The sequence below is a fragment of the Prinia subflava genome, chromosome 7 (genome assembly GCF_021018805.1).
Source record: "Prinia subflava isolate CZ2003 ecotype Zambia chromosome 7, Cam_Psub_1.2, whole genome shotgun sequence".
Taxonomy (NCBI): domain Eukaryota; kingdom Metazoa; phylum Chordata; class Aves; order Passeriformes; family Cisticolidae; genus Prinia; species Prinia subflava.
Window position 1 is genome coordinate 11,332,309 of NC_086253.1, and position 26,941 is coordinate 11,359,249.

General features: G+C 37.3%; 1 protein-coding gene across 5 annotated transcripts in view; it reads right to left on the bottom strand.

The window, feature by feature from the left end:
- The window catches only part of KIAA0232 (KIAA0232 ortholog), a 64,361-nt gene that overhangs the window by 31,809 nt on the left and 5,611 nt on the right, over window positions 1-26,941 (bottom strand). For 2 of the 5 annotated variants that reach the window (XM_063401581.1, XM_063401577.1), the window contains exons 2-3: window positions 14,680-15,183; window positions 606-743 (exon numbers count right to left, since the gene is read on the bottom strand). In XM_063401581.1, coding sequence (XP_063257651.1) covers window positions 606-743; window positions 14,680-14,910 — 369 coding nt within the window. In that variant the 5' untranslated portion in view covers window positions 14,911-15,183. Of the gene's footprint in view, window positions 1-605; window positions 744-11,534; window positions 12,438-14,679; window positions 15,184-26,941 lie in introns of those variants that run through there. The other 3 variants (XM_063401579.1, XM_063401578.1, XM_063401580.1) reach the window with 3 other exon arrangements.

The window sequence follows — 26,941 nt, forward strand, 5'->3', positions numbered from 1 at the left end:
TTTTTAAACCTTGCCTTCAACTGTCTCTCCCTTTGTCCACTTTTCTGCTCAACTACACAATACCTGCTGCCTCTGTTATCTTCCTTCAACCTGCTGCCTTCACCTCTCCTCACCTGCTCTAGTCAGTGCACTTCCACTCAGTCATGTAATCTTCAAAGGGAACATTTGCTACTATCCATGGCTTTTTATTTAGGAATTCTGGATTACACATGTACATGTGCAATCTGCATTTCTGCCCAAACATTCCAGTCCTTTCTATTCACACACAACACAAAGTCAACTCAGAATTTTTAGAATTATATTTATGCAAAGCTTTGTGGGAATTTCAACTCAAACTGGTGCATTGCAACTGCCCCTGACAAGAAGAGGCGAGGGTTTACAGAAAGGAAAGCATGATACTACATGGTACAGAACCTCTTGTGAAATCATTCTAACACACATGGTTTTCAGAATTTCCTAAATAAAAATAAAGAATTCTTGGAGCACTCTTGGTGAACTAGCACTTTAAGAAACCACCAATTAAAATATAAACATCACAAGTCAAATATATCTAGCACAAAGAAGGACATAAAGCCTTAAGAATCTATTAAAAAGTCCAAACTTACTTCATCAGAAGCAGAGCGAAGACACTGGACAGCAGCCTGTTTTTTCATTTCCTCTAGTGTTAGATCAGAGCACTTTTTCTTACTCTTTCCCCATTTCTTGTAAGCTCCCTTTTCCCAGCCCAGGAAGATGTCATTCTCCTAAAAGCAAATAAAGAAATTACATTATTTAAATACATTAATATCTCAGTACTACAGCAGAACAGGACTACAGATAACATACCGTGCAAAATGAAACCAACCCCTTTCTATCTGCTAAAAACTATTTTTTGCCAAATTAAAGATTAGTTTGATTACATAAAACTTGCACTTACTATTCAGAAAAGCACATGCATCTTTCACAGGACATGGAGGCAACTCACACTTCACTGTAATATTTTCCAATTGCAAAGTATATCCACAAAGGCAATTTTATGGCCAACTTATGGCTGAATGTATTACTGTAATTTACACAAAATACGTTAGTTGCACTGATCTCTGAAATAATAAGAATGAAAAGCAAGTAGTTCTGAGTTAAGATCAAACTTAAGAGAAAGTTAAACCAGAAGAAGAAAATGCAGTGTTAGATCCTGAAGCCTTCAACTCAGTGTTAAAATGAATATGATTACAGCTAGAGATAGCAGTACCTGTCATAAAATAAACCTGAACTACTTCAGAAGAAAACTCAAATAACTGAGAAGTGAGGGTGAGTAGGTGGGGTTGGCTTCTAATAAATGGAAGAACGATGAAGAACAATAAAATCAAAGTAGAACGCTACTGTATTGTATGCAATCATCTGGAGATATGCAGCATCCCTTTTATAAAGCTTTGCACAATTTACAACATTTATTACCATATGCCTGTTCACATACACATACATGATCTTCCATATTCATCTCATGAAAGAAATATTTTATCTATTAGTGAAATAGTCTTTAACATCTTAAAATGCATGCTTGTCCAAAATCATCTTCCTCAGAGAGATCCACAAACATCTGATGCTTTTCAGCCTACCTGTTTCAACTCTTGCAGTGTATCTGTTACTGCTTCCAAAGAAAACCAGGCTAAGGCCTACCCTCATTAAAAGAATTCCTAATTCTCCATGGTTTCGAAACAAAGTAAAAACAAGTTGTCAGTGCGAATAATTGTCCCTGTGCAATCCAAGAATAAGATGGGAAAAAATGGGGCCAAGAGAGACCAATCATCTTCCAGAAGCAGCCACCAAAGGGCTGCCATTTGTGACTTCACATGAAGGAGCACAGCAATTTACTGCTGGATTTACTGCTTAAAGTCTTATTTGAGCACCAAAACTGGAGAAATGCATTTAGTGCTGAAAGAACAAAATGCTATCAGTCACTCTGTTTTTCCTAGCATTTGTGCAAGGTGTCAGTGATTCACTTAAAACAAAAAATTTGAATACGTACTGTACTGTTATTAGAAGAACTAGCAAAAGAAATAATAGAAAAAAGAGAAAATTATAAGAAAATGGGTTTAAAAGACTGTGCATATCTAAAATTCATTTTAAAAAATAATTTTTAAGTCTTTTCCAAAATTGTAGTTTATATATTTCTTTATACAACGAGGCTGTAGAGCACTCTAACTCTTCCCAATATTCATGTGAAAGAAAAGAAACTGATGAAAACCACCTATCCCCCACTAACTCCCAAAACCCCTCCAGCTCATTCACATGGGCAGAGCTGCAAATAAGTAAATACAGACCCATTTGTGTGGGTGAAAACCCAGGTACACCAGCAAATTTGCACTGGGTTAACTTCATTTACTCTGATTTTACGTGGCATGTTCACAGACAACATCTGCAGTAGGAAAACATTCCAAAATGCTATGTATTACTGTTTTTCTCTATGCTAACAAAGGTTTGCTTTGTACTGATACATCACAGCTTTACCAGCTATCCGTCAGCAGAGCAGCAAGAACCTTCATGCTCACAGAATTTATAAAGCATTTCATCCAGTTCTTCACACATGTAATCTGAAAAATATCTGACCCTTGTCTACAAACTTTGACAGTTCTCAACGTCTAAAAACTGAAAAATCTCTTTTAAGATATATGCAATTTTTTTAACAGGGGAAGGAAAGCTAAACAGAATTCTCTCTCAGGCCCCCAGCTCAGAGCTGTGGTACCATGGTCTCACAACTCCTTCCAGAGTGAGTGAGTTGTTTGTGCACTCTGGGAACAACACAGCTTGGATGTTGCAATTGAGGACACAGCTCTGATAAAATTCTCGTTTTCTTTCTATCTCTTTACAAAGTACAAACAACAAAAATTTTTTTGGACACATGGTTTTCAATCACACCTGGCTGCCAAGCTTAAAATTTGGGTTTGGATTTTTTTCTCCTGGACAAATTCGTTTATAGCCTCTGATTTTACAAGACCATGGATTACAGCTGTCCCATGCAAAATTTTGCAGTTTAACATCCTCATCTAAACTCCAGTATTTATCAGCACAATAGATACATTTGATATAGCCTATGTTCCTGCAGATCTTGCACCTCCTGTACTCAAATCAAACACCACACCCATAAAACTCTAGAGAACAGTGAAGAAAAAAAAATCCTTAGGCATAATTCTTGTGTATCAGAACCATTCTGGATCAAAGACAAAAAGTCTTTACAAAGCCCAATACTACAGTAAAATGCCTGAGAAACAAGAAAGTGTAATACACCCTAAAGAGTGAGTTTGTAGAACAGTGAGACACAAACAGAGTGATCCTCTTCTTTTATGATGACTAAATTGGGAAAAAAAAAGAAAGACTGACAACCCAGTAATTCCCGATGGTTTAAATTAGTTAAATTAGTCTCTTAATTTTTCCCCCCTCTCTTTTTCTGTCTTCAGCAGTCAGGAGCCCATCAGTAGGTTTACTCCTTAGACCGAAAAGCATCAAGTCCATAACAAACAGGAAAGAAAGCAGCTCAGCACAACATTCGGTATGCATGAAGACAGGTAAACTACTTCCTCCACATGGAAAGAATAAACAAGGACTTCTAATCTCTTTGCCTGCTAGATTACCTTGTTTCCTAACAGAACTAGAGATCATAAGATAATGCTTATTTTAATGCAACAGCTCTACACTGGTCGCTGAACTTTCCACAAAAGCAATGCCACTCTGAACTTAGAGATTTTGAAAGTGTGCATACACACACAAGAAAAACTGAAATTTTGCTTACAGAGCTCAAATATTTCTATCAGACTACCATTATCTAAATTTTCAAGAGATGACCATCTAATATTAAAGAGATATCAACAGAAAGCCAATGCCCTCTGGATACTGAAAAAACCCCAAGTTAATATATCTAAACTGCTATTTAAATATCTGCTCTTCAGAGTCCTACTGTCCCCCACCTACTGTGTAACTAGACAATTTCATTAGATATTTTCAATCATGAAGACACTGAAAGTGCAAAGTTTCCTGACAAGAATAACTTAATAAATATATAAATATGGCTAAAAAAAAAAAGGCAAGTTTGATAGTAATTCTTCTTTCATTTGCTGAAAAGAGAAATATCTACTATCCATAAAAAAACAAATGTGACAGCTTGCAATACAACTGAAATAAAAGGATTATGAAGCTCATGGTTCACATAAATAGCAGCATTAGAAAGGGAAACAAAGCCTGTTTTTAAAAAGGAAAATAAAGGAAGACTTGGGGAACTACAGGCCAGCCAGTGTCACTTCTGCACCTGGCAAAATCATGGCACAGATCCTCCTGGAAACTAAAGCATATGGAAAATAAGAAGCCAACATGGCTACATGGCTTCACTGGGGGTAGATCATGCCTGACAAATTTGGTGGCCTTCTATGACAGGAGAACAGCTTTGGTGGGTAAGGGAAGAGTAAATGATGTCAACCACCTGGACCTGTGCAAAGCTGGTGACATTGTCCTTGCCTCTGGACAGACATGGATTTGACAGATGGGCCACTCAGTGGGTAAGTCCCACTCAAAGACTTGTGGTCAATGGCTTGATGTCCAAATGAAGGCCAGTGACAAGTGTTTCTCTGGGTCTGTGTTGGCACTGATGATGTTTAACACCTTTCTCAGCGCCATGGACAGTGGATCAAGAGCTCCCTCAGCAAGTCTGTCAGTGACACCAAACTGTGTGGGGCAGCTGGCACGCTGGAGGGAAGGGATCCACCCAGAAGGACCTGGACAGGCTTGAGAGGTGAGCCTGTGTGAACTTCATGAAGTTCAACAAGGCCAAGGGCAAGGTACTCCACCCAAGCTGAGGCAATTCCAAACACAAATCCAGGCTGGGCAGAGCAAGAATGAAGAGGAGCCCAGAGAAAAGGACTTAGGGCTGTTGGTTGATGAGAAGTTGAACAGGAGCTGGCAGTGTGCAGCCACAGAAGGACAAGTGTATCCTGGGCTGCATCCAAAGCAGTGTGGCCAGCAGGCAAAGGAAGGTGATTCTGGCCCTCTGACTCTCATGAGACCCCACCCATAGTGCTGCACCCCAGGTCTGTTCCCAACATGAGAGGGACATGGACCTGTGTAAGTGAGTGCCCAGAAGGGTCACAGCGGGGCTGGAACACCTCTGCTGTGAACACAGGCTGACAGGGCTGTTCAGCCTAGAGAAGAAAAGGCTCCAGAGAGACCTTACAGGACACTCCAGTACATGAAAGGCCCACAGGAGAGCTCAGGAGGGACTTCTGACAAGAGCATGGAGTAACAGCACAAGGGGGGGGTGTCTTTAAACTGAAGGAGGGCAGGTTTAGATTAGATATTAGAAAGAAATTCTTTACTCTGAGGGTTGTAAGACACTTGAGAGGTTACCCAGAGAAGTTGTGTCTGCCCCTTCCTGGAGGTATTCAAGGCCAAGCTAGGCCACACTCATGGGGCTCTGAGCAATCCCTGCCCATGGCAGAGGGCTAGGAACTACATGGTCTCAAAGATCCTTTCCAAACCAAACCATTCAATGTTTCCATGACAAATTATATCTAAAATTGAATATCGCTGCCTCTTGGCAGATTTCACAATTGAGGATTTGGGGAAAACTGCAACAGATCCAAGTGTACTTAACCTTTATTTTTCAGCAATGTATAAAGACCTTCAGTGATCTTGCCTGAAAAAATGCTCCCACTAAACTGAAATTCAGGAAAAAAATCTCATAGATTGCTTAAGGCCACAGTGATGGCTATCTTTTCATAATTAAATTTATTACAAATACTAAGAAAGCTCTGATGGGCCAGGATCAGCTTAGACATTCCTTACAAGCTGCCTCAGACTGAGATAAAGAGATAATACATAGGTGAGACAGTTCAGAAGAAAACACAAGCACATCGGCTCAAACTCAGCTAATATGCCCCCAAGGAAATGCAGATGAAGAATACATTTCAGAGAGCAGCGTAGGTTTTCTCCATGGCAAAAAAACATTGGTAAACACAGAATAGAGAGGACTGGAAAATGTTCATTAATGTTAGATAATAACTCCAAACCCAGGTGTTATCAGGGAAAGAATTCAACTTGGACTTACAGTGAAAAACCAGGGAACCATCTAGCCACTACAGTTACCCCTCTCCCAGATGCCACAACCAGACCATTATAACCCTGTGGAGCCTGACTGTAAGAGAACAGCTGATAATGTAGCAGATCACAACAGGCACTGCTGTGACCTCAAGGTATCTGGGACTGATGACAGCCAAGGAAGAATTCTACTCAACAAAACTAATCAATCCAAGTATAAAATCCTGTGAGTTTCTGTCCATTATAAACTTTTGCTTATAATCCTATCAGTTTGAAAGGGCAGTCTATGTGATGTTCACTAATTAGAAGTTACTTCTAAGCTGAACTAAGGAGAAGAAATTTGTCACACCCACTCCAAAGAATGCGAGAACATGCAAATGCTGCATCTGTTAAAATCTTATGTTGAGCAGACTGCTTTTAGACTTTTCCCATTAAAGTAAAAGCAGAAAAGACGAAAATTTAGCAATGCTATAGCTAGAGCTATAAAGACATCACTTTACTTACATGTCTGACTTACACTGCAGAAAAGAAAGCCAGGAACTCAACAGAAACTGTCACTACAGAGTCAAAGTGTCTGAAAGAGGCATGTCATGACTGGAGAAGTTATTTCATAGCACTTATGGTTGCTTTCTTGGCTTCAGAGGTAAAGCTGTGTGGCAAGCATCACAGACCACTGTAACCATCTGATTTCAGATGATACAGGCAGCCCACGTCGATGCTTGGAGAAACGTGGCAAGTGTACTGTCATGCAATGGTCTGTTCCCAAAGAACACAAAGGAAGTATCTCAGTTATCCCCAGAAAGCCAAACAGTACAATTGTGTCAGCACAGAGATGGCTGCAAAGAAATCCTGACTGTGGGGAGGACTCACCAAGCTGGCACTTGAGCTTCCATCTCTACTTTGTATTATGTAAGCCTTTGTGAGAATACATTAATAGTCACAACTTCATAAAAAAGGAACGATCACACACACTGATACAAACACAGCAGAGAGTATGGAAATAAAGCTCCTCAGATAAGCACAGTCCTTGAGAATGAATGCTTTTCTTCTGCACTAACACAGGAGCTGAAGCTGACTGCTCTGGAACCTGTACAGTTTGCACAAATACAGAACCCCTGCGAGCCTACTGCTGAGCTCCAATCCCTGCCACCACAATTCCCACCCCAAAACGGAACAGAGAATACAAACTCACAGTCCATGACACTCCAAACTTGTCTATATCTAACAGTCACCAGACACAGAAATACAGAACAGATCAGTTACTGCACAATTAACAAGACAAATGCCTACTAAAAATCAGTAAATCAGTTTTCTGAGCCACTTGCTTTTACAGTAAAGATATTTCAGCCACCTTTAATTGCTTAAGTGAAGAGGAATCCATATCCACCTAATTCTTCTCAAAAAACTAATATTGTACACAAAAAAAGTTACTTCCCTTTGAAAAATTTCAATTATATAGTCCTCAGCTATAGTCTCCCTTTCCTAGAAAGGGATGGAGAGCAGGACCACAGCTAAGTTTTCCTGTCTGAACTTTCAAACTTAGTTATCTGAGCTTTTAGAAAGTTGTTTACCTTTTGCATGAATAAGCTTTATGGGCACATTAATTTCAAGATACAGTACTATTTTCTAAATATGATTAATTGGTCCTTTCTTCAGTTTAGATATTTATTTATGGGAAGAAACAGAGGGTTATCCCATTGCTGTAAACATACACATTTGAGTAATCTAAGGATTTCAAATTAGTCATGTAAAAAAGTACAGCTAAAAGTCTTGGCCTCACAGTTCCCCCTCCTACCTATTCTTTTCCTCATACACTGATTTCCACAACTTGAAATCTACATGCTTAGTTGGGGTACTGACTAAAAAACTATAGTCAGAAAATTTAAAAAAATATTCCTACAGGACTGTTATACAGCTTAATAAGCAGCAACACAAATACAAACTAAACAGAAAATGTTTGCATTCAAGAAATTTGTTTCCTTGAATCTGTTTGTTGCTGGTGAACTTGGAAATTTATTGATACTTGTGTACGGCAGTACCACAGCGTTACCCTACTGTAGCTGAACCCACTCCTTATATTGTAATGAGTTATAAAAAAAACACGTATTTGAGTGACCCAAATGTATTTCTTAGGGATGATAAAAGAATAGGTATTTACAAGTAATTATACCAGAAGCAGCACTGTTATTTTTATCAACTAGGCACACCAGCCAGATTAACATTTAACACATGGTTAGGGGAGTGCAGAGGACCAAATCCTCATTTCCTTCTCTCTTTAGGTTATGGATGAGACATACAAAACCACAAAACACATACAAAACACCACATCCTATTCCCCCCAAAATATACATGGGAAAAACTAGAATCTACTACTAGAATATAAATCCAGACATCAGGTCCCTCTACTGGGTTAATATGGGATGGCAGGAGAAGAAACAGCCCACATGCCACTGGATCTGGGAACTAGCAAAAGCCTTCCAAGTTCAGTCACAAAGTGTCCTGTGTCATTGGCACATGCAAGCCAAACACAGACTAAAATTGGCAATGGTATCCCCATCCCAGGGCAGAGGGACGGGCCATAATCATGTATGGACTTTAAACCACAATGTAAAGCCCTAAAATTTATCTCATGTGGGCTGGGGCATCTTTTGCACTGCTCTCTTCTCTTAATATAAAAAAGAAAACTACACTTTGGGCTTTAAATATGGAAGTGAAAATTATGAAAAAGCAAGAATAAAAACTATGATCAGAGTCAGGAGAATCATAACAATCATTCTGAAGACTTTTTATGCCTCCATATAAAAGACTACCTGACTGGAACTACTTCAAATCAGTCTACAAATAATTAGTCTTCCCGCAGAAAAAGCCTCCCTGTTTAAAACTGAAAAATCAAAAGCAAAAATTTCAACCTGGTCACAGAAGTACATAGTTTGCAGTGCAAGAGCAAATTAATTCTGAGAGTTAGAAAAACATAATCTTTTAAAAAAAATAAAAAGGATTTTTATTTTTGAGGTTCAGAAAAAAACTGTTAACTTCCAAAAACAAGTTGAAAGACGTAGATCAAAAGCAACAGAAGACACTTGATACGGAAAGTATGCATAACAAATGCATTTCAATCTTCCTACTGCATGACCAAAGGCTTACAGACAAAGCCTTTATCTCACTGAATGTCTAGCTGTTGGGGTTAGGTTTGGGTTTTTTTTAAATAAAGCCTCTATCCCTTCAAAAGTGAGAACAGTCTACAGGAAAAAGTGTATAGCTCTAAACCATAAACTTGTTATACTCAAAATCAGCTAAGCTTACAAACAATGTGAAAGATACAACACAGAACACTGATTTTAATACTATAAAAAGGAAGATCAATGAAATAATGATTCACACAAAGTATCTTTAAATGCATTGTCTTCTGCTTCACACAGATTATATTATCTTAATGCAATATTTACTGTATCACAAACTTGTTTGAAAACACATGCATCTATAAATATATATTTTAATTAGAATTTAAGCAACAACCAAATTTTAGAAGCACCTAGTTAAGTTTGCCACTAGGAAACTAAGAGCAAGGCATTCTGATTAAAAATCACTCTAGTGGGAAGTCAAAAGGCTGTCTCACAATGTTCATATCTCCACCAACAGCAATTCTGTGGGTCTCCAAAAGTTAAAAACCTGACAGCAATTTCATTATTTTCTGCTTAATTTATCATTTATTCCAAAATAAGTAAATTCAGTAATAAAATGCAAATGATGAATGCATGTATAGTTGGCAGAAATATTCTGCACTTTACTTACATTAAACAGTCTGTAAATCCACACAAGTTTTATGAGGTTTTCCTTAATGAACCAAGAGTGACTAAAATGTCATCTGTCTCAGCACAAGATTCCAGTGATTTCCAAACGTTTTGAAGAGACCATTGATAGGCCTCAAATCTTAAAAAAAAATCAAACTGAACTGAACCAAATAGACCCCCTAATACACCTAAATAATGAACACCTTATACAGCATGGTTCAAGAGACTTCTTTAGTAATCTTTTAGGCCATGTAGACATCTAATAAATGTGTAAATCAATTTGAGAATTGTTCTCTAGAAAGACTGTAGGGGAAAAAAAAGGGTAAGTCTACCACTGAAATCCTTACTTGTCTTCTGATATGACTAGCCTCAACTAGTCACAAAACCTCCAAAATTATTTCTATGAACTGTATCACAGGACTCAAGGAAAATATGCAAACCCAATTCATACTATCTTTGTATTTTCTACTCCATCAGTCAATATTGGAGGAAAAAAAATCCCAAAGAGTCTCCTACTTCCACCCACTTAAATCCTTCCACCAGCAATATCACTGCTTCCAGAAAAACCTGAGGGGAGAGGGAAATTAAAAAAAGAAAAAAAGAGTACATAGTAAGAATGAAGGACTTCTTAAGAACTTTTACATCCTGAGCTCTTAGACTCACTTCCAAAAGTAGCAAGTATGCTTGGGTAAGAATTGTGCTCTAGGTGCCAACAATAACTAAGTTACTTTCAGTTCTTGGGTATTTAAAACCCAACCAAGCAAGCAAGCAACCATTTAAAATGTGTATATTTAGAGAATTTTACAGTAATTCTTGATAGGTATGTATAACACATGTACAACCATAGCAGTCCTGAAGATCCTGGTACCACGGTACAATTTATCATAAACAAGATTCCATTCTTGGTAATTCTCTATTCCTTTGAAATACAGCTGGGCAAAAATACTGGCTTATAAATTTTCCCAATATTTTAATAGCTATTTCAGTTTAAGCCAGTGAGCCAGAATAGAAACTGCAAACATTCCAGTAAAATTTGATTGCAGTGTATTAGGGTTTTACTTTCACCTGTGTTTTCTGTGCTTGCAAAAATCTGCTATGCATTCTCTGGAAACTCATGACTTACCAATCTAACATTTTGTGACACTGAGCCTGATTCCATATAATGATACCCAACACAGACCATTCTGACTGGGCAAGGCATAGAAGTAACACCAGTAACAAACCCAAACAAAACCCAAACAAAACAACTCCACCCTCACATACACACAAAAAAAAAGGGGAAGGAAAACCAACACAGCCCCCCTCCTCACGCACATCCTTAGTCTTATCTTTTATGCAGACATCAAACTAGATCATTGTACAAAACCAGATAATATTGGAGAAAGCTACACAAATCTGCATCAGAGTAACACTGGAGAAACCCAGAAGACTGCATCAGAATCAAGGCCAAAACCCACATATTAAGTATTACAGAGCAGAAGAGAACATCCTGCTTATTCTCAAAAATAACCCTGAAGATCTAACCAATCAAGACTCCCATGTTCTCTTGAAATTCTAATTTTAACTGCAAACAGAAGTGACTGATAAACTGTCAACAATGATATCTTAAATAGCTGTGTATGCCTAGCAAGGCTGGGAATGGGGTTTTTTACTTATTGTTGATATTAAATCTTTTGTACTTACCTGACAGAACCTCAGTCCAGACTTCAGAGTTCCATTCCCTGTTACACTTGATGACACCAGAACACTAAAAAGAAAGCACTGAAGGAGGTTCCCTGAAGCAACTAAAACAATGCTAATGATACAAAAAACATTTTGAGGTGGAATGATCTTAATGACCATCTTAGCTTCACTCTGTAGCATTTCTAATGAAGATGACACTATCCATAAGATTAAGACTTCCTAAATTAGTCCTCTTCACTCTCATCCCCCGAAAAAGCAAACTGCAATGGATTGTTCCTATGCATAACCCCACTGTGAGACCACATATTGCTTGTAACCTGCTCTGAACAGAAGTCACTGCTATTTTTGAGGAAACAGGGATGGCTACTCAATATTGGCAAAAACAAGAATTCTAAAAGCAAAGAATCACAGAATCACATTAGAGCTCAGGCTGAAAAGGACCTCAAAAAATCATGTGGTCTACCCTTCCAAGGGAAAAGACGACTAGACAAGACTACCTAGCATCCTAAAACCTCCAGCAACAGGGATTCTATCACATTCCTGAGGAGGCTGTTCCAGTGAATGACTGTTCTCACTACAAGAAAAAAGAAAAAGAAAAAAAATTCTCATATCAAGATGAAACTGCTCCCAGTGCAACATGTACCCATCGTCCCTGTCTTCTCCATGTGAATAGAGTGCTTCAGTCCCTTTTGCAGCTGTCCTCTAAGTTGGAGAGAAATCATTGCAATAAGCCCACTATTGAGAATAGTTCTTTCCATGGAAATTCTCTTATCTTTCTTAAGAATTAATGGATTGGGAGAAAAAATTCCTGAGATGCCAAGGACAAAATCTTCAATGAGAATTAATCTGGGTTAAAGAAGCTCAGCAGCTCTAAGTATTTTACTCCTAAATTACTTCTCATGTAGGTATTTAATTCCTGTTCTCCTCCTTGACTTCTATTTGCAGACAACACTAGTATATGTTTTTCCCCTTTGCCTTAACATTGTACCCATCACCAAAATCGGACTGAAATTGCTTATACATAAATATATGTTTTAGAGTAAAGGTTTTCTTGTTTCTGAGTAACTTCACTAAACCAAAACTAATTCAAAATGTCGAGCAATACAAAGAACCAGTAAGCAATAATTAAAATAAAATAAATTTAAAATCAGTACTAAATAACAAAACAAGCACATGTGTTTAAAGATTTCGTCAACTATCTATGTAAGAAATTTGTACTTGCAGGCTTTACAAACTAAGCTATTTGAAAAAGGAATTAGGGAGAAGTATGTTTTGTAACAAGTGCATCTAATCATTACTATAGAATATAATCTCAAAACTAAATTGGTATTAGGTCCCAAAACTTAGAAAATGGTTAACTGAAGTAGGGCGAACAACTCCAGTAAAAGTACATTATAAACAGGATCAAATTGGAGGAGGTAAAAAAAAAAATCTTCCAGCTTCAAAGCCTAATGTTGTTCAGAAGACATCCTATACATGGCACCACAGCACCACAGGTTTTGGCTACCCTGTCAGCATGTGGTATTCTTCTCCCTTTGGCTCATTAGGGTCAGATAATCAACTTGGAAAAAGAATGGACACATCCCTTAAAGCTCTGTTATCAAACCCACAAAGGATCCAGTTAAGGTATCAAAACGAGAAATAAACTGAATGAGATTTTCATAATGTAGTTACCCTGCTTCTTGCAAAGCCTGATAAAAAGAAAACTAATTTTGGCACTTCAGTAATTTGAAATATCACAGTAGCAACTTCAAAGTTATGACTGTGGTCTGAAATGGACTGAAAAGAAACACGTCTTCATTTCCCCCAAGGCCACTGGCCTATCTCTAAAGCTCCTCAAGTTCTCATGTGGTTTCAATTGGTTTTGTTTTTAATGTCCTCATCCCACATGCTCCTTTCAAACAGGTTTTGGAACCTTTTTCTGCTCCCCTCTAAAATACAGCTATTCATGTCTGACCAAGACCTACATGTTAAGGTACAATCCAGAAAGTGCTTAAACTGAGTTTTTTAAATTATTATTAATCACAGGGTTGTTGCTGATGTCACCTACTGCTGCCAGATACACTTTTGAACAAAAAGAAACAAAACACTTTTACAGATACAAGTTTTCTGGTTTGCACAAGGGAAGCATGAAGGCTTTTCTGCACACTAATGGTTGATAAGAGTTCACAAACTGGCACCACCTGGCATGAATTTTTTGTGCCTCAGTTGCACTTACATCTATCTCACAGTAATCTGCTCTGCTTTTGCTGGATTTTTAAAAAGATAAACTAGGTGACAATCAAAGTTCTGAAGCAGTTAGGTAGCAATGTCTGAAGTATAACCAAAACAACAGTAATGAAAATGGAGTAATAATTAACCTAACAAATAATAGGTATTTGCTTTCCTTCCTTCCCACTGTCACCACAGCCACTTCCTAAGACAACACAGCCTCTTCTGAAAACACTGTTAATTTCCCTGAGTCCTGAATTCAAAAAAATCCACTATTAAAAGTATTTCTATACAGGTTCATGATGCAGAGAAATTAAAAAAAAAAAAGGAAAAAAAAAAAGAGAAAAAGCTATTGAGACTGAACAGTACGTTACAGGGTAACAACTCTCCCGCATGCTTTTTATCAGCATTCTGCATTAATATTATTTAGAAGAGATGAATAATGCATGTAAAATAATGTATTTCAAATACCTGAGCACTAAAAAAGTATTTGGGGGATGTCTATTCTTTACTCGTAATAGCACAACATGAAATCCATGGGAAGTGATGGGGGGGGGGTCTATAAACTACTGTGGAACTGGGCAATTTGACACAGTTTACAAGAATTACATTCACGTACTAATACTAAATTAAGCTTCTAATCACAAGTAGTGACTGTCTCCTCTTAGGACACACACATTCCAGTGTTAACAATTCTGATATCAACTGTAGCCGTGTGAAAACATTGTTTAATGTAATTGCCCACACAGCAACCTAACTACTTTAATCTCAGTTCACCCACCAAATCTGACTCCTGTGTGCTTTATACCCTCCTTCCACCCACACACTTAAAGACAGCCACCCCCACAACTGAGGCACACCCAGGTATAATACACAAAACATAACTGGTACAAAAACTCACTTTCACTGGACAACATCTAAAATATGTAAATACCTGTTCCTGCAGGTCGTAGTCATAGCTATCATGCAGCAGAAGACTGAGGACATACCGAGTATAAATCATGGCATCAATGCCACACTTCTCTAGCTCTTGTCCCAGCCAGGTCTGCACTGGACCCAAAGCATGTAGCAGAGACATTTCAGAAACAGATACAGGGCCTGGATAAGAGCTTGAGGAGCTTTCAGATGGCAAACCATCCACAACAACTGTACAGATAGGGCGCATGAATCTAGGTGGTTGGCATCCTTATAACGTGAAGCATTTTCTGTAGTTGATTTTCCGTCGGTATCTGGAGGTGATTTTCACTCCAGTAAATAGGAGAGAGGCTGGACTTCTAGGACAATCATTTATATTTCCTGGCTGTTAGCCGACTAGAGACGAACATCACTCTTCAGGCATGACCAGTGAATAAACTAAATCCTAATAGCAAACACATATGTAGATGTGTTTTTCTACCTTAATTTCACATTGAGGCCAGATGCAAGTCCCCAGCAGGACCTATAAAGAGGAAAAAATGATAAGTTGTGACAATATGTATCCATACATGAATAATATTAAACAGTGAAAAAAAACCACCCGAAGTAGAAAGCAGTCATTTACATACTGCTTACTCCAAACATATTGTACATCTACTCAGTGTCACTTTGAAGAGTGACAGGAATTATTACAAGTTTAAAGGTGACTTTTACAAAAGGAACTTTTTACTGTAGGAACAGAGACTCATCAAAGACTTCACAATTAATACGTTGATTGAAATATATGTCTGACCTAGCTTTATGGCAAAGTTGAGGTTTTATTACTTTCACTATAAGCTGAAAAAAACCAACTTTCATTAAAAAATCTACATTAGTTTGAATAAAGACTGCATCTTTTGGATCACTACAAGACAAGATAATCCTACTGTTTTCCAGCAATACCCATTCCTGGAACAGAAGTGTTTTGTTATAAAATACTGAATTAATGAAATTCATCTGATCAGGAGTTTCATAAATCCTACTACTAAACAGCTCCAACTACCTTCAGGTTCAGGTTTTTTGGTGGTGGTGGTTTTTGGGTTGTTTTTTCTTAGTTTCAATTATTTGCCTTGTTCCAGGACAGTAAAACATTTTATCATCCAAAATCTGTCCTTATAAAAATGTAAATTCCTGTAATAATTTCAAAAATTTGAGTAGAACATAATTTATCTGTGCCAAAAATGATAATTTAACCCTCTTTACACAAAGCATACACCTGTCCTGCCTGAGAGCTTAAACTCTAAACCATGTCCTAAAATAGACAAACTATCCTAAGACTTATACCACCTACAATCACAAATCAATCTTGATAAGCAAGGCACAGAAGGTGCAAGCACCACACGTCAGCATTCTGCTCTTGAATGCAGAAAATGTCAGCCCAAAAAAGGCATTTTTGGATTGGTCTACTTATCAACCACACGCCAATTTGGCATTTGTGTAGGCCTTCTTTCTCCTCTCCAGCTTCTTAGCATGAGAAAACAAAGCTCAAATCCAAGCAGGAAATATCCCTTCACTGAAAGGAAACAAAATAGACTCAAGTGACTAAGCAAAATCTACTATTCTGTTTCAACCCCAGTGCAAGATAACCAACACACAACAGGCATCACCTAATACAACTCTCTGAACTGGATACTGGGGGCAGATACTGCGGGCAGCATTTCATGTGGGCAGCATGTGTTTTGTGACCAAACAAAGCTGAAAGCCCATACATGTCAACACAATAAAACATGATCGTTTTTAGGAGGCTTCTTTACACTATCACCCAGGTACAACTGTATATTCCAGATTTTTCTGAGTCAATTGTAACATCACCAAAAAGAAACACATTACGATCAGTTGCTACCGAGTTTATTAAATCCCTTTCCTCTCCTAAAGTGACCTTAGTGCTCTGGTTGTAGTGCTCATTTTGAGAAAGGGGATAACAGAACATTATTCAATCTTGCTCAACAACGTTTCAATTAGTCAGAATCTTTTAAAAAAGCACAAATAATAGTAGATAGAAACAGGCTGCAAGGCACTGAAGATTACTGCTTCATCACATAATTAGAGAATAGAAAGTATACGAGAAGTCTAGTATTGTGACCCAAGGCAGTACAAACCCAAGAGCCACAGGTCCAAACTCTTAAGTCCATACTATCTTAATTGTTGAAAAATAACATTCCAGAAAATCTGTTTATTCCTGTTGGCTTGGCACAGCACTGCATGTGATGAATGCTCTCCCCCAAGGTCAATGTCACAGTCCTCTGGCCCCCCAAATCCTATATTCCATAGACATGGGAAAACTGACACTCTTAATTTGTCTTTTTTGAGACATGATGCAGAACTACCTAAAAGTTCAAGGAACGGGAGCCTCAATCCATCTCACTGCTACCAGTTTGATGCCAGAGCCAGCAAAAGATGCCCAGAGACTGGAAAGGAATCATAGGTCAGCAGGAGAGCAGCACAAAGAAACGTCTGCCACTCCAGCAAGTCAGCTCTAAAATCCAAAATCCAAAAATGGATAGATTTAGATTGGACATTAGGAAGGTATTTTTTACATTGAAGGGGTGAGATTGAACAACTTGTCCAGAGAAGTTGTGCATGATCTATTCCAAGTATTCAAGGTCAGGCTGGGAAGGGTTTCGAGCAACCTTATCTAATGTAGGATGTCCCTGCACCCAGAAGTGAGCACTGATCATCTTGAAAGATTCCTTTCAACTCAAACCATTCTGACTCTATATCGCAAAGCTTCTGGATACAGAATCACTTCAATCAAAACTCTGACACATTGCTTCTCTCCTTAGCTAAACCTAGTAAGGACTGAGTTTATGCTTCAGCTTTTCCCTAGATGAGATGACAATGGAGCCTCTCTTTTCTATCTTAACACTCATTTGAGAAATTTGAGAAACTCAGTTCTTGAGATCTAGGCTGACAAAATCTGAGTGACTTCAGCTGACCAGCTAAAATGTGTCTTGCTTTTATTAGATGGGAAAGAGAGGGAAAAGACTGCAAGAGAGCGACAGATTAAAAGAGGAATTATGAAATCAGATAAATTTTTTGTAGTTTGTTTCACACCCCAGCTTTTTTGAATATCATATTCTATTACCTCTTTTAACATTCAGTTACATGATACAAAACCTGGGAATCTAAACAAATTTATTAAATATTATTTAAGAGTTCTCATTTTAAAATTCTCAAGTACTTTGTTGCATAGATGGTCTTAAATATTTCCATTATGTTTTAGATTTGACAAAATTTCATACAGAGTATTTTTCCATCCCAGTACTAGAGAGACTTTCCATATCAGATTAATACAAGTTACTCAAAGAGGAAACATTTCTGCTGATAGATGTGAAGCTTGATTTTAGAGATAACACTTTCTGACAAATAAGTTATTATCCCTCTTAAATCTATTTCACACTGTCTCACTAAAAATGATTTTTCCATCCTCACAAGGCCAGGACTAATATGAACAGAGGGAGCACATTACAGCCTAAATAATTAGTGGAAGGCTAGTTATTTTAACTAAGTCAGAAAGAATTCTCCATTTCCAGCTATAAAATATGACAGATGGACATGCTTTGTCCAAACAAAAATTACCAAATAAAAATTTAAACATCTGTATCAATACTTTGTGAAAACTACTTTTTATTTACAAAGTAAAAAAAAGAGTTAAAATTATTTCAAAATAATTTCTCCTTACTCCACTTCTTAGTATATTTTTTCCTTTTAAGTAACCTTCAGTTTTTGCAATACTAATCAATGACCTTAACAAGGTCACACTAGATAAACTGGCAGCAGCTTAACCACTAGAGGCACAAGAGCCAATTCATGAAGCGTCTTCTAAAGGACTGAGAACACGATATTGTACAAACATCCAGATTTTTCAACTTAGACTGCCTTAGAATACACATGTTTCTCAAAATTCTATTCAGTGTGATAGACACTAAACACTCTTTTGATCTGCAACAGACAACAGAAGAAAATAACTAAGCTTTAGTCTCCTGAGATCCAGCTATGGCAAAGCAATAACTTTAAATAACCTATAGCAAGTAACAGAAAGGAGGATCAATGATACGGAAAGTGACACTGGAGCTCTCCATGTTTGTCCTCTACAATATATTGCTCTTTCACGGTAAATAACCTCTTTTGAAGACTAAGTAATCTAGTCTTCCCTGTAAAATAACTGCAATATGTATACTGTCATAACAAACACACAGAACTTTTTTTTTTAGAGTGCCTTGGTACTACAATAATGAAAGTAACACAAACAATTTATTGTGGCAGTTGTGTCCATGGGATACAGGATGACAGCATAAAATCAGAGATTACCAAATAGGGCAGTAAAAGGTATAATTAAATAACTCTTCAATGAAGCTTGATACAAGCACACCAGGAAAGTGCTAACATATGGATTATCAACAGAAAGATTAACTAAAAGTTCATGCCAAGCAAGACAATTCCATGTCTTTAACCACCCTTTTTTTCTCCATATTCTCTTTCATATTGTTAGAAAACAGTAACCAAAGCTAAACCACAAAACCCACTGAATGAATCTAATGTAACCTAATCTCTATTTTATCAGCACCAAGAAGCCTCTGAAAATTGTGTATCCATGCAACAAGGTCCCAAACCAACATTTTTTGTAAATTAAAAAAAACCCCAAATATATTAATTTAACAGTCTTTCAAGTTTTCTTAAATATCAACTTTTAAAATAGTAGAAGAGATTGAAATAAGAGAGTAAAAACTATACCCCTTACAATTATCTTATCAGGTAAACTAAAGGTCCACAGACAATGTTTTGGAGATCATAAAACTTGAAAAGGAAGCAAATTGTCTACAGGCTTAAATTCACTACACCGGGGTACACACCATCACTAGAAAGAAAATGCTACTGGATTACATATTGAAAGAGGCTGAGAACTAATATGCTGTTTACTTGCATAATCAGCAAGTGAGTCTCAAAAAACTCAAATTTACTCTGCAGATTTTGATACCTTACGACAGAGAAGCCAATCTCTTGGATAATCTATCAATGCTACTTTTTCTTCCTTCAATTCCCAAAAGGGAAAACATCTGTGTTTCTAGTGTTTCGTGCTGCCTACTCCTACATGTTAACAATTAGACCAAACATTCTCACACAATAGTTAAGTCAAAACTGCTGTTTTAACAAAGTTTCCTCTATTGTTCTTTGAAATACACCAGTGCATTACAGTTTAAATTAACAGCTCTCATTTCAAATTTTTTTCTCCACTTTGACAGTGTATGACACTTATTCAATGAACAGAGGAAAAAAAAGATATTATAAGTATGTATATATTTTTTTAATTTTAATCTGGATAGAAGTGTCCACATTTTTTAACCAGAACAATGTTTTTTGAAGAAATGTTTTTTTCCCAGAATAGTTTTATTAAAAGCAAACAATATGTCTTCTCCCTGGCAACTACGGATAGGGAAAAATATGAAAATCCTAATTAATATTAAGAAAAGTAAAAATTTTATCAAGTTTGCTCAACAACATACCAAAAGCACATACACAGCGAAGTAAATTTCAGTCCCCTTCAGAATACTAATGGTCAAAAGCATGACCACATTATATGATGGCAACAGAATTACAAATTGGTCTTATATATTATGGAAGAATCTGCAATTTTACCCTATTTTCTTTTGTTTCTTTCCACAAAAATGCTGGACAAATCCTTAACAGACAAACCTAGCAGCTACACACTGGGAAAGGCACTGTCAAAGCCCAAAACTAAAGCCTATTTAAAGTCTAGCAAACAAAGGAATCTGTGTGCTTAATAAATTTCACATTGTATTTAAAAGAAATGGGAATTCAGAAGTAAGAGAAGTTGTTATTTTTTAACCACATTCCTTGATAATCTAAGAAATTTGGCTGTGTAGTCTCCAGAGCAGGGACAGGTTTTTTATGCACTGGTGATGTTTGATGTTATTGCACAACAAACAGCAAGAGCAGCGGCTTGATTCACAAGCAAGGCACTGAAACACTACAGAAATACTGTCCTGCCATGAGAAACACAGACTAAACACCTGCTTGGAATTAAAGCACTAAAAGTGGTCAGAAGCACAAAAGCAGCTCTGTGAATCAGATTTAAATATACACAGAACCATCTTTTTTAAGAGGCGTTACCAAGGAGTGCAAGACTTATTTGTACTGGGTTTATGTTTTATAGGGGTCTGATATCTAATGAGGCTGGGTTTATGGTTCTAGGGTAACTCAAGGGAAAGAACCCACAGGGGAGACAGGAACCAGTGTGTGGGTGTTACTTCAAGATTTTTTTCCTTGCAAATCTGTAATCTTATTTTCATAATACTTATCCAAATGAAAATCTGAGGCTGCTAATCCTGTATAAAAGCTTAATGGAATTACTCAAAGGGTTCAAGAGCTACCATGTAAGCCTCAGTAACTTAGGTTAGCAAAGAGAAATAACAGGTAGAATCAAGATGACACCAGGGGAAATCAGCAGCACAGCTCAGAAGGATTCTGCTCTGGGACCTGCATTACCTGGTAAATTCCTCAGTGGCCTGGAAGATGAGATGGGTGACACAGTTTAGAAGGTACCAAAGGACAGAAAGTGATGAGGGACAGTGACTACAAAGCAACTGAAAAAATACAGAAGGACATTATGGAAACTGGACTGGGCCATAGAAGGGTAATCAAAATTCAGCATAGGAAAACTTGAAACGAGGCAGAGGGGCAATAACCACCTGATAGTATTCATGCATAAATCAATGAGTTGTGAGCTATTGATCCATGTCTCTTCATGGATAGAGACTGACTGTTCCATGTCTGGTTTTTGTTACTAGAAAGTACTAATGAGTTAGTAAGATCTACATACAAAACTTCACACAACATCTAGTAGAATTCCTTGCAAAAGATATCAAAGACTCAAAAAAAAAAAAAAAAAATTGATGGTCTTCAATGGAAATTGAGTAAGAGAGATGCCTTGAGAGTTTTCAACTAGACAAACCATATCAAGGTCAGGAAATCCCCTAGGCTGAAAATAGTGTTTGGCTGAGGGAGTATTTAGGAAAGGTATCACTCTCCCTGTTCTTTTTTTGTCCCTAACTGCTCCTTTAGAGCTGATGTTGCAGACAAGTACAGGGTTTGTCAAAGCCTTTGTATGAACCAGTACAGCTGTTCTTATAAAACATTTATGTTCACCAGTTCACCATCATACAAGAGCAACACTTCAAAAAACAGCTGCTGGAGGAGTGCAACAAGCTGATCCACTCACAGGGCTGCACATTATTAACACACACGAACTTTGGTAGAAGATGTCAAAAATATCAATCCTGTCAGTGAGCAAAACCTGAGCTATGGGAAACAACTGTTAACAGATGGCAGAATTAGCACTGAGACACTTGCACTAGGGGGTCGGCTGCATATCAAAGACCCCAAATTCTTGTCATCTGTGCTCTTCACTTCTGAAAAACAAATACGTAGGTAAGCTCGAAAATGTAAAACTTTTAAGCTAAGAAAAAAAGGCAAGACAGAAAGGGGAAAAGCATGACCTAACAACAAAACACTGTGTACACTATGTACACCTCAAAACTTCACCATTTTATAGAACTGCAAGGTTTGAATGTGCTTTCATAAACAAGATTCTTTTGGAAAGGTTCTCATTACATACAACAGGCTTGTAAAGAATTATCTCTGCAGAGTATAGATTTATGAAGTGGTCCTTCAGTATATCTAATACAACTTTTAAAAATCATTAATAAGCCTAACAGTTGGCAAGTTTTGCCGATCATGGTTCAGTGGGAGTCTTGATAATTTGGGAAGCAAATTTTATCTTCAAGATGGAAGTATTTTTATTTCATAGCGTCACTCAAGAAACTGTTTCAGCGGGTCAACTCAGTATTAAAGCTGCATTTAAAAAAAATCTCAAAAGCAAGGACTTTGTTATGCACCACATAGATATCCACCTCTATTTCAATAAACAGAATGGAGCTCAGAGCATTTCTGACAAAATAAAACATGACAAATGAAACAACCTCTGGCACCACAGATTATGCAATTGCATCTGATAGGTTTAAGTACAGCACATCTCAACCACCTCAAACCAAAGAATTGTATCTCCAAAAGCTTTGCTATTTAAGAACACCTTAAAACTGTTAAAAATACCTCCATTGATCAGATTTAAGGAATGTGAAGATAGCTGTAAATTCCTGAATCCAGAGAAGTGATATACTGCTTCACTATTATCAAATGCTCAGCTGCCATTAACAATGGCAACAATTACATTATTTAAGAATTTGTCCAAAGGCTTATACAGCTACCAAGAGAGCACTAATAATTCCATTCTATCCTTTAAAACCAATCAACATAAACTGACATGAGATTTTTTTTCCATTTTAGTTTGTTACTGTCTACACTAGTGTTTGAACCAAATTTTACTTTAACATGACTACTTGTTTTTTTCATCTTAGGTGAAAAAGGAAAAATGTACACATGTAGCATGACTTAGATGTATGGTAACTTTTTAGAAGTTTAAAAATACAAATCAGCATCTAATGACAAAAAATTTAGGTAACTATTTCTCACATTAAAAATTAATTAAAACAATGTCACACAAAAACTTACAGGAATGACTACTGCTGCCAGCACAAGTACCAGTTTGCAAAACCCAGAATCGGTTGTTTTTATAGCAGTAGTAACTAACTTTCAAGAGCACAACAGCAGCAGCATTTTGACTGAGAAACCTGTGTGGATGACTTGAAGGTGAGTTAGTGTGACAGGAACTGCACCACCACTGCACATTGCCACCAAGAGAGCACAAGATATTCCACTGCTTCTCTCATCCTCCCCTCCATGTTCCCACCCTCTTGTCCTTGTACCTAACACTTCCACTGTGTTGCAGAGAACAACTGTATCAATTTTTTGTTCCAAATAGAAAGATTTCACTTCTGGTAACTCAGCCTTCAAAAAATACAAATCAGAGATCAACTCGCTCTCTCGCCACAAAACTTCTACGTGTGGCATAAGAGACGAAGTGGTGTTGCCCCTTTCAGCAGCAATCCACTATTAGATCCACTGAAGAATAACAAGAAAATGTTAGAAATTAGAATGCAGAAGCTACATTTTAGCTAATTCAAATCCAAGTCTTTCAGACAACGATTATTCTTAGGAACATGAAATGTGGAAGCCAATCCAGGTACTTCAACAGGTAAATATCAACTTCATGATATTTACTTCCAATATTTTTACAGAAATTCACTAGGCACCCATGCAACCATACCCTGTACTTGTAACATTCAGCAGATTCAGTCTCAAACAGTAGCCGGGTGATGACAAAGAAATTACTGGTTCCTTCAGATTTTCTGAGAGAGAGGCAGGTGTTGCACTGCAAATGACTGAGAATAGGATGGATCAGCCAAGTGTCAAGACCCCACGGGAACGTGTGGTAGTGCAGAAGGCAGCATGTGTAGACCTCAGAAACACTGAGGCATTGCCTCACCTCATACTTTACCCTCCAAACATCAATGTAATTTCACTAACATCAGCTTTCACATCTTTCTGCTACATTTCTTTTACCACTGAAGAGAGTGGTATGATTTAAGTTTTTAGTTTAAACTTGCAGATCTTAACAGTGTTCCAGAGCAATGCCAGAGACACACATCTTGCTCTCCCTTGTTAACCTCAAGTCTATTACACAGGGATTGCCTGGATGGGCTGCTACTGAGCCTGAGAGAACCCAGGGAGAAATACTTTTCTAGATGCAGCTTCAAGGAGGAGATAGCTACAGTCTTTTCTGTTCAGTCCCACAAGAATCTTCACATGGACACTATTTATCAAAAGCAGTATCTTTTACTACATACATAAGCAACAGACCACACATCATTGATTACCATCATCATACTTCAATCACACTTCCTCAGATTTAGGAAAACATAAATGGAGTTAACATACAACAAAACCAAAGAGAACTGTGATCACACAGATGAACATATTTTGAGCTCACCGAAACATTTATCTTCAGGATTTTTGGCAGGTAAACTCTGTAAGCTTTCTACTACTTGTGTCTCGCTATATTTACTAGCCTTAGTATCACCTAGAATATATGCAGGACTTGAAAACACAATACATGATGCAGTCAATTAATGTAAAAACTAGATATATGTTCCTGACTATTCGATCATTTTCTTTCCTGCCCTCCTGATGTCTTTTATTTACTCAACTTTCAGAGCAGTTCAAACTATCTGCTACCAACAGGTACCTGCCTGTGTTTGACCGTATTGCCAAGTGGGATGCTCATGCTTGGAGGCTGTGCACCAAGTCACACGTGTGTGCATTAGACAGACGTGTCCCCAGCTCAGTGAGCAGATACAGGCACCCAGCCATGCACCCCAACACGGGCTGCAGACTCCTCCAAAGCACAGGCAGCCAGCAGGTGCAATCCTCCCCCACGCCACCAGTGGGACCACCCCGATAAAATATTCACTGCTCCTCATCTCAGCCAGAATCAAGTGGCCACTCTTGTACTGCAACCATACAAGATTTATTTCAATTAATATACAATTTACTCTTGGGCACACACTGCGTCTTTCAGTCCAGCAAGGAAGAGAATGAATTATGAATGCCAAAGATCCCACCACCAGTGTTCATTTAAAGGCTACAATATTTGTCCTGCTATTTATACTTCCAAGGTTAATCATCCAGCTGTACATAAACATCTAAATAGTTAAAGACCACACTATATATTTTATTCTGGTTTAATTATTTCTTTAATTTGTATGAAGGTCTTTTCTGAATACTTACTATTGATGTTTTCTATATTTGGTCTGCAGTTCAGGGAGTTAATTACTATCTTGCTAAAAGCTTTAAATAGCCTCATAAAGAGTTTAAAAACAAATACAACTTCACCTAATTATACAGTCCTTTCAACAGTTATTTTAATAAAAAAAGTTACTGTAAGTTGGAAGTCATATATAGACAACGTTCTCATTAATAGGTGTGTAAAAACTTACAAGACATGTCAGCCACAGGAGGCTCAGTAAATGCAAAAAGTTCTGACAAGCTGAATTTGCAAGCTCTACAACTTCACCAGCAGAGAAGATACTGACTTTACAGCACATAAAATATGGTAGAGCTAAAGAAACAGTTTCAAATACTTTTTTCCTGCCCCTCTACCACCTCTAATTTTTATTCCAAAACATTAGTAAATGAACATTTATCTATTTATGAAATTAAGATCCGAAGTAGGATGCTCTACAATTTTGAAGAGAATAGCAAGTCAACATGAAATAATTTATATTTTAGTATTTGAATGAATTTGCATAGGGATTTATTGTTCAGTTTATGTTGTAAGGCTGCCAGGCTGTCTTTTTCCATAAAAACAGTGGTGATATTTGTTACCAAATCTCCACTTTTATGATTAAGTAGGTTGTTTAAAAACACTACTTACTTAAAAAAGACCACTAACCAAATAGGTAGTTTAATATTGCTCTTAAAATAATACTTTTGCTGCTTGATACTTCAAATGACAGCTGAAAAAGTCATTTTACTAAAATGCAACCAGAAAACCTCTGACAAAAACAGTAGGTCAGCATTACATTAATTCTCTTCAAGGAAGTTACTGTACTGTTAACTGAGGCATTTCTTTCATAATTCAAGAAGAAAGTTACTAAAAACTGGAACTCTGAGGTTCCTCTCAAGTCAGTAAGATGTTCAGTTCAGCGAGGATGGTGAGAAAATCATCTACACAGGATAAACTATATCTGAACTTACAGAGACATTTTAAAACTTTTATGTCACCTCACACAATTCACCATGACTTCCATCAAAAGTGCATAAAAACATCAACAAAACAAAAATTACTAAAGGTAATTCAGTTTCACTGTCAAATGCAAGAGTTGAATATGCAGAGGAGTGAACTTCAAACCAGAAAACGGAACCAGAAGAGGAATTCACTGAACAGCAGTCTGCAGCTAATTAGTAAGAGTAATTAGCTCAAAATCTTCAGAGAGAAGAATTTAATATAATGAAACAGTAAAAGTTTTTCCTATACTTTTAAAAGTAAAGATATGAACCCAACAAATAACTGGAAGCTGGCTCCATTTCTTTCAGAATATTCCAGTGTTTTAAAGCTGCACATCCACTCAGCCACAGTCTTCAAATTTGCTTCAAGTTCATAATAACACATTACAGTGTCACAAGGATGTAGTGAGCATTAATTACTCTTCCAGTGGCAGCAATATGCATTACTGATTTCTTCATTAGTGATTCTTCAAGCAGAC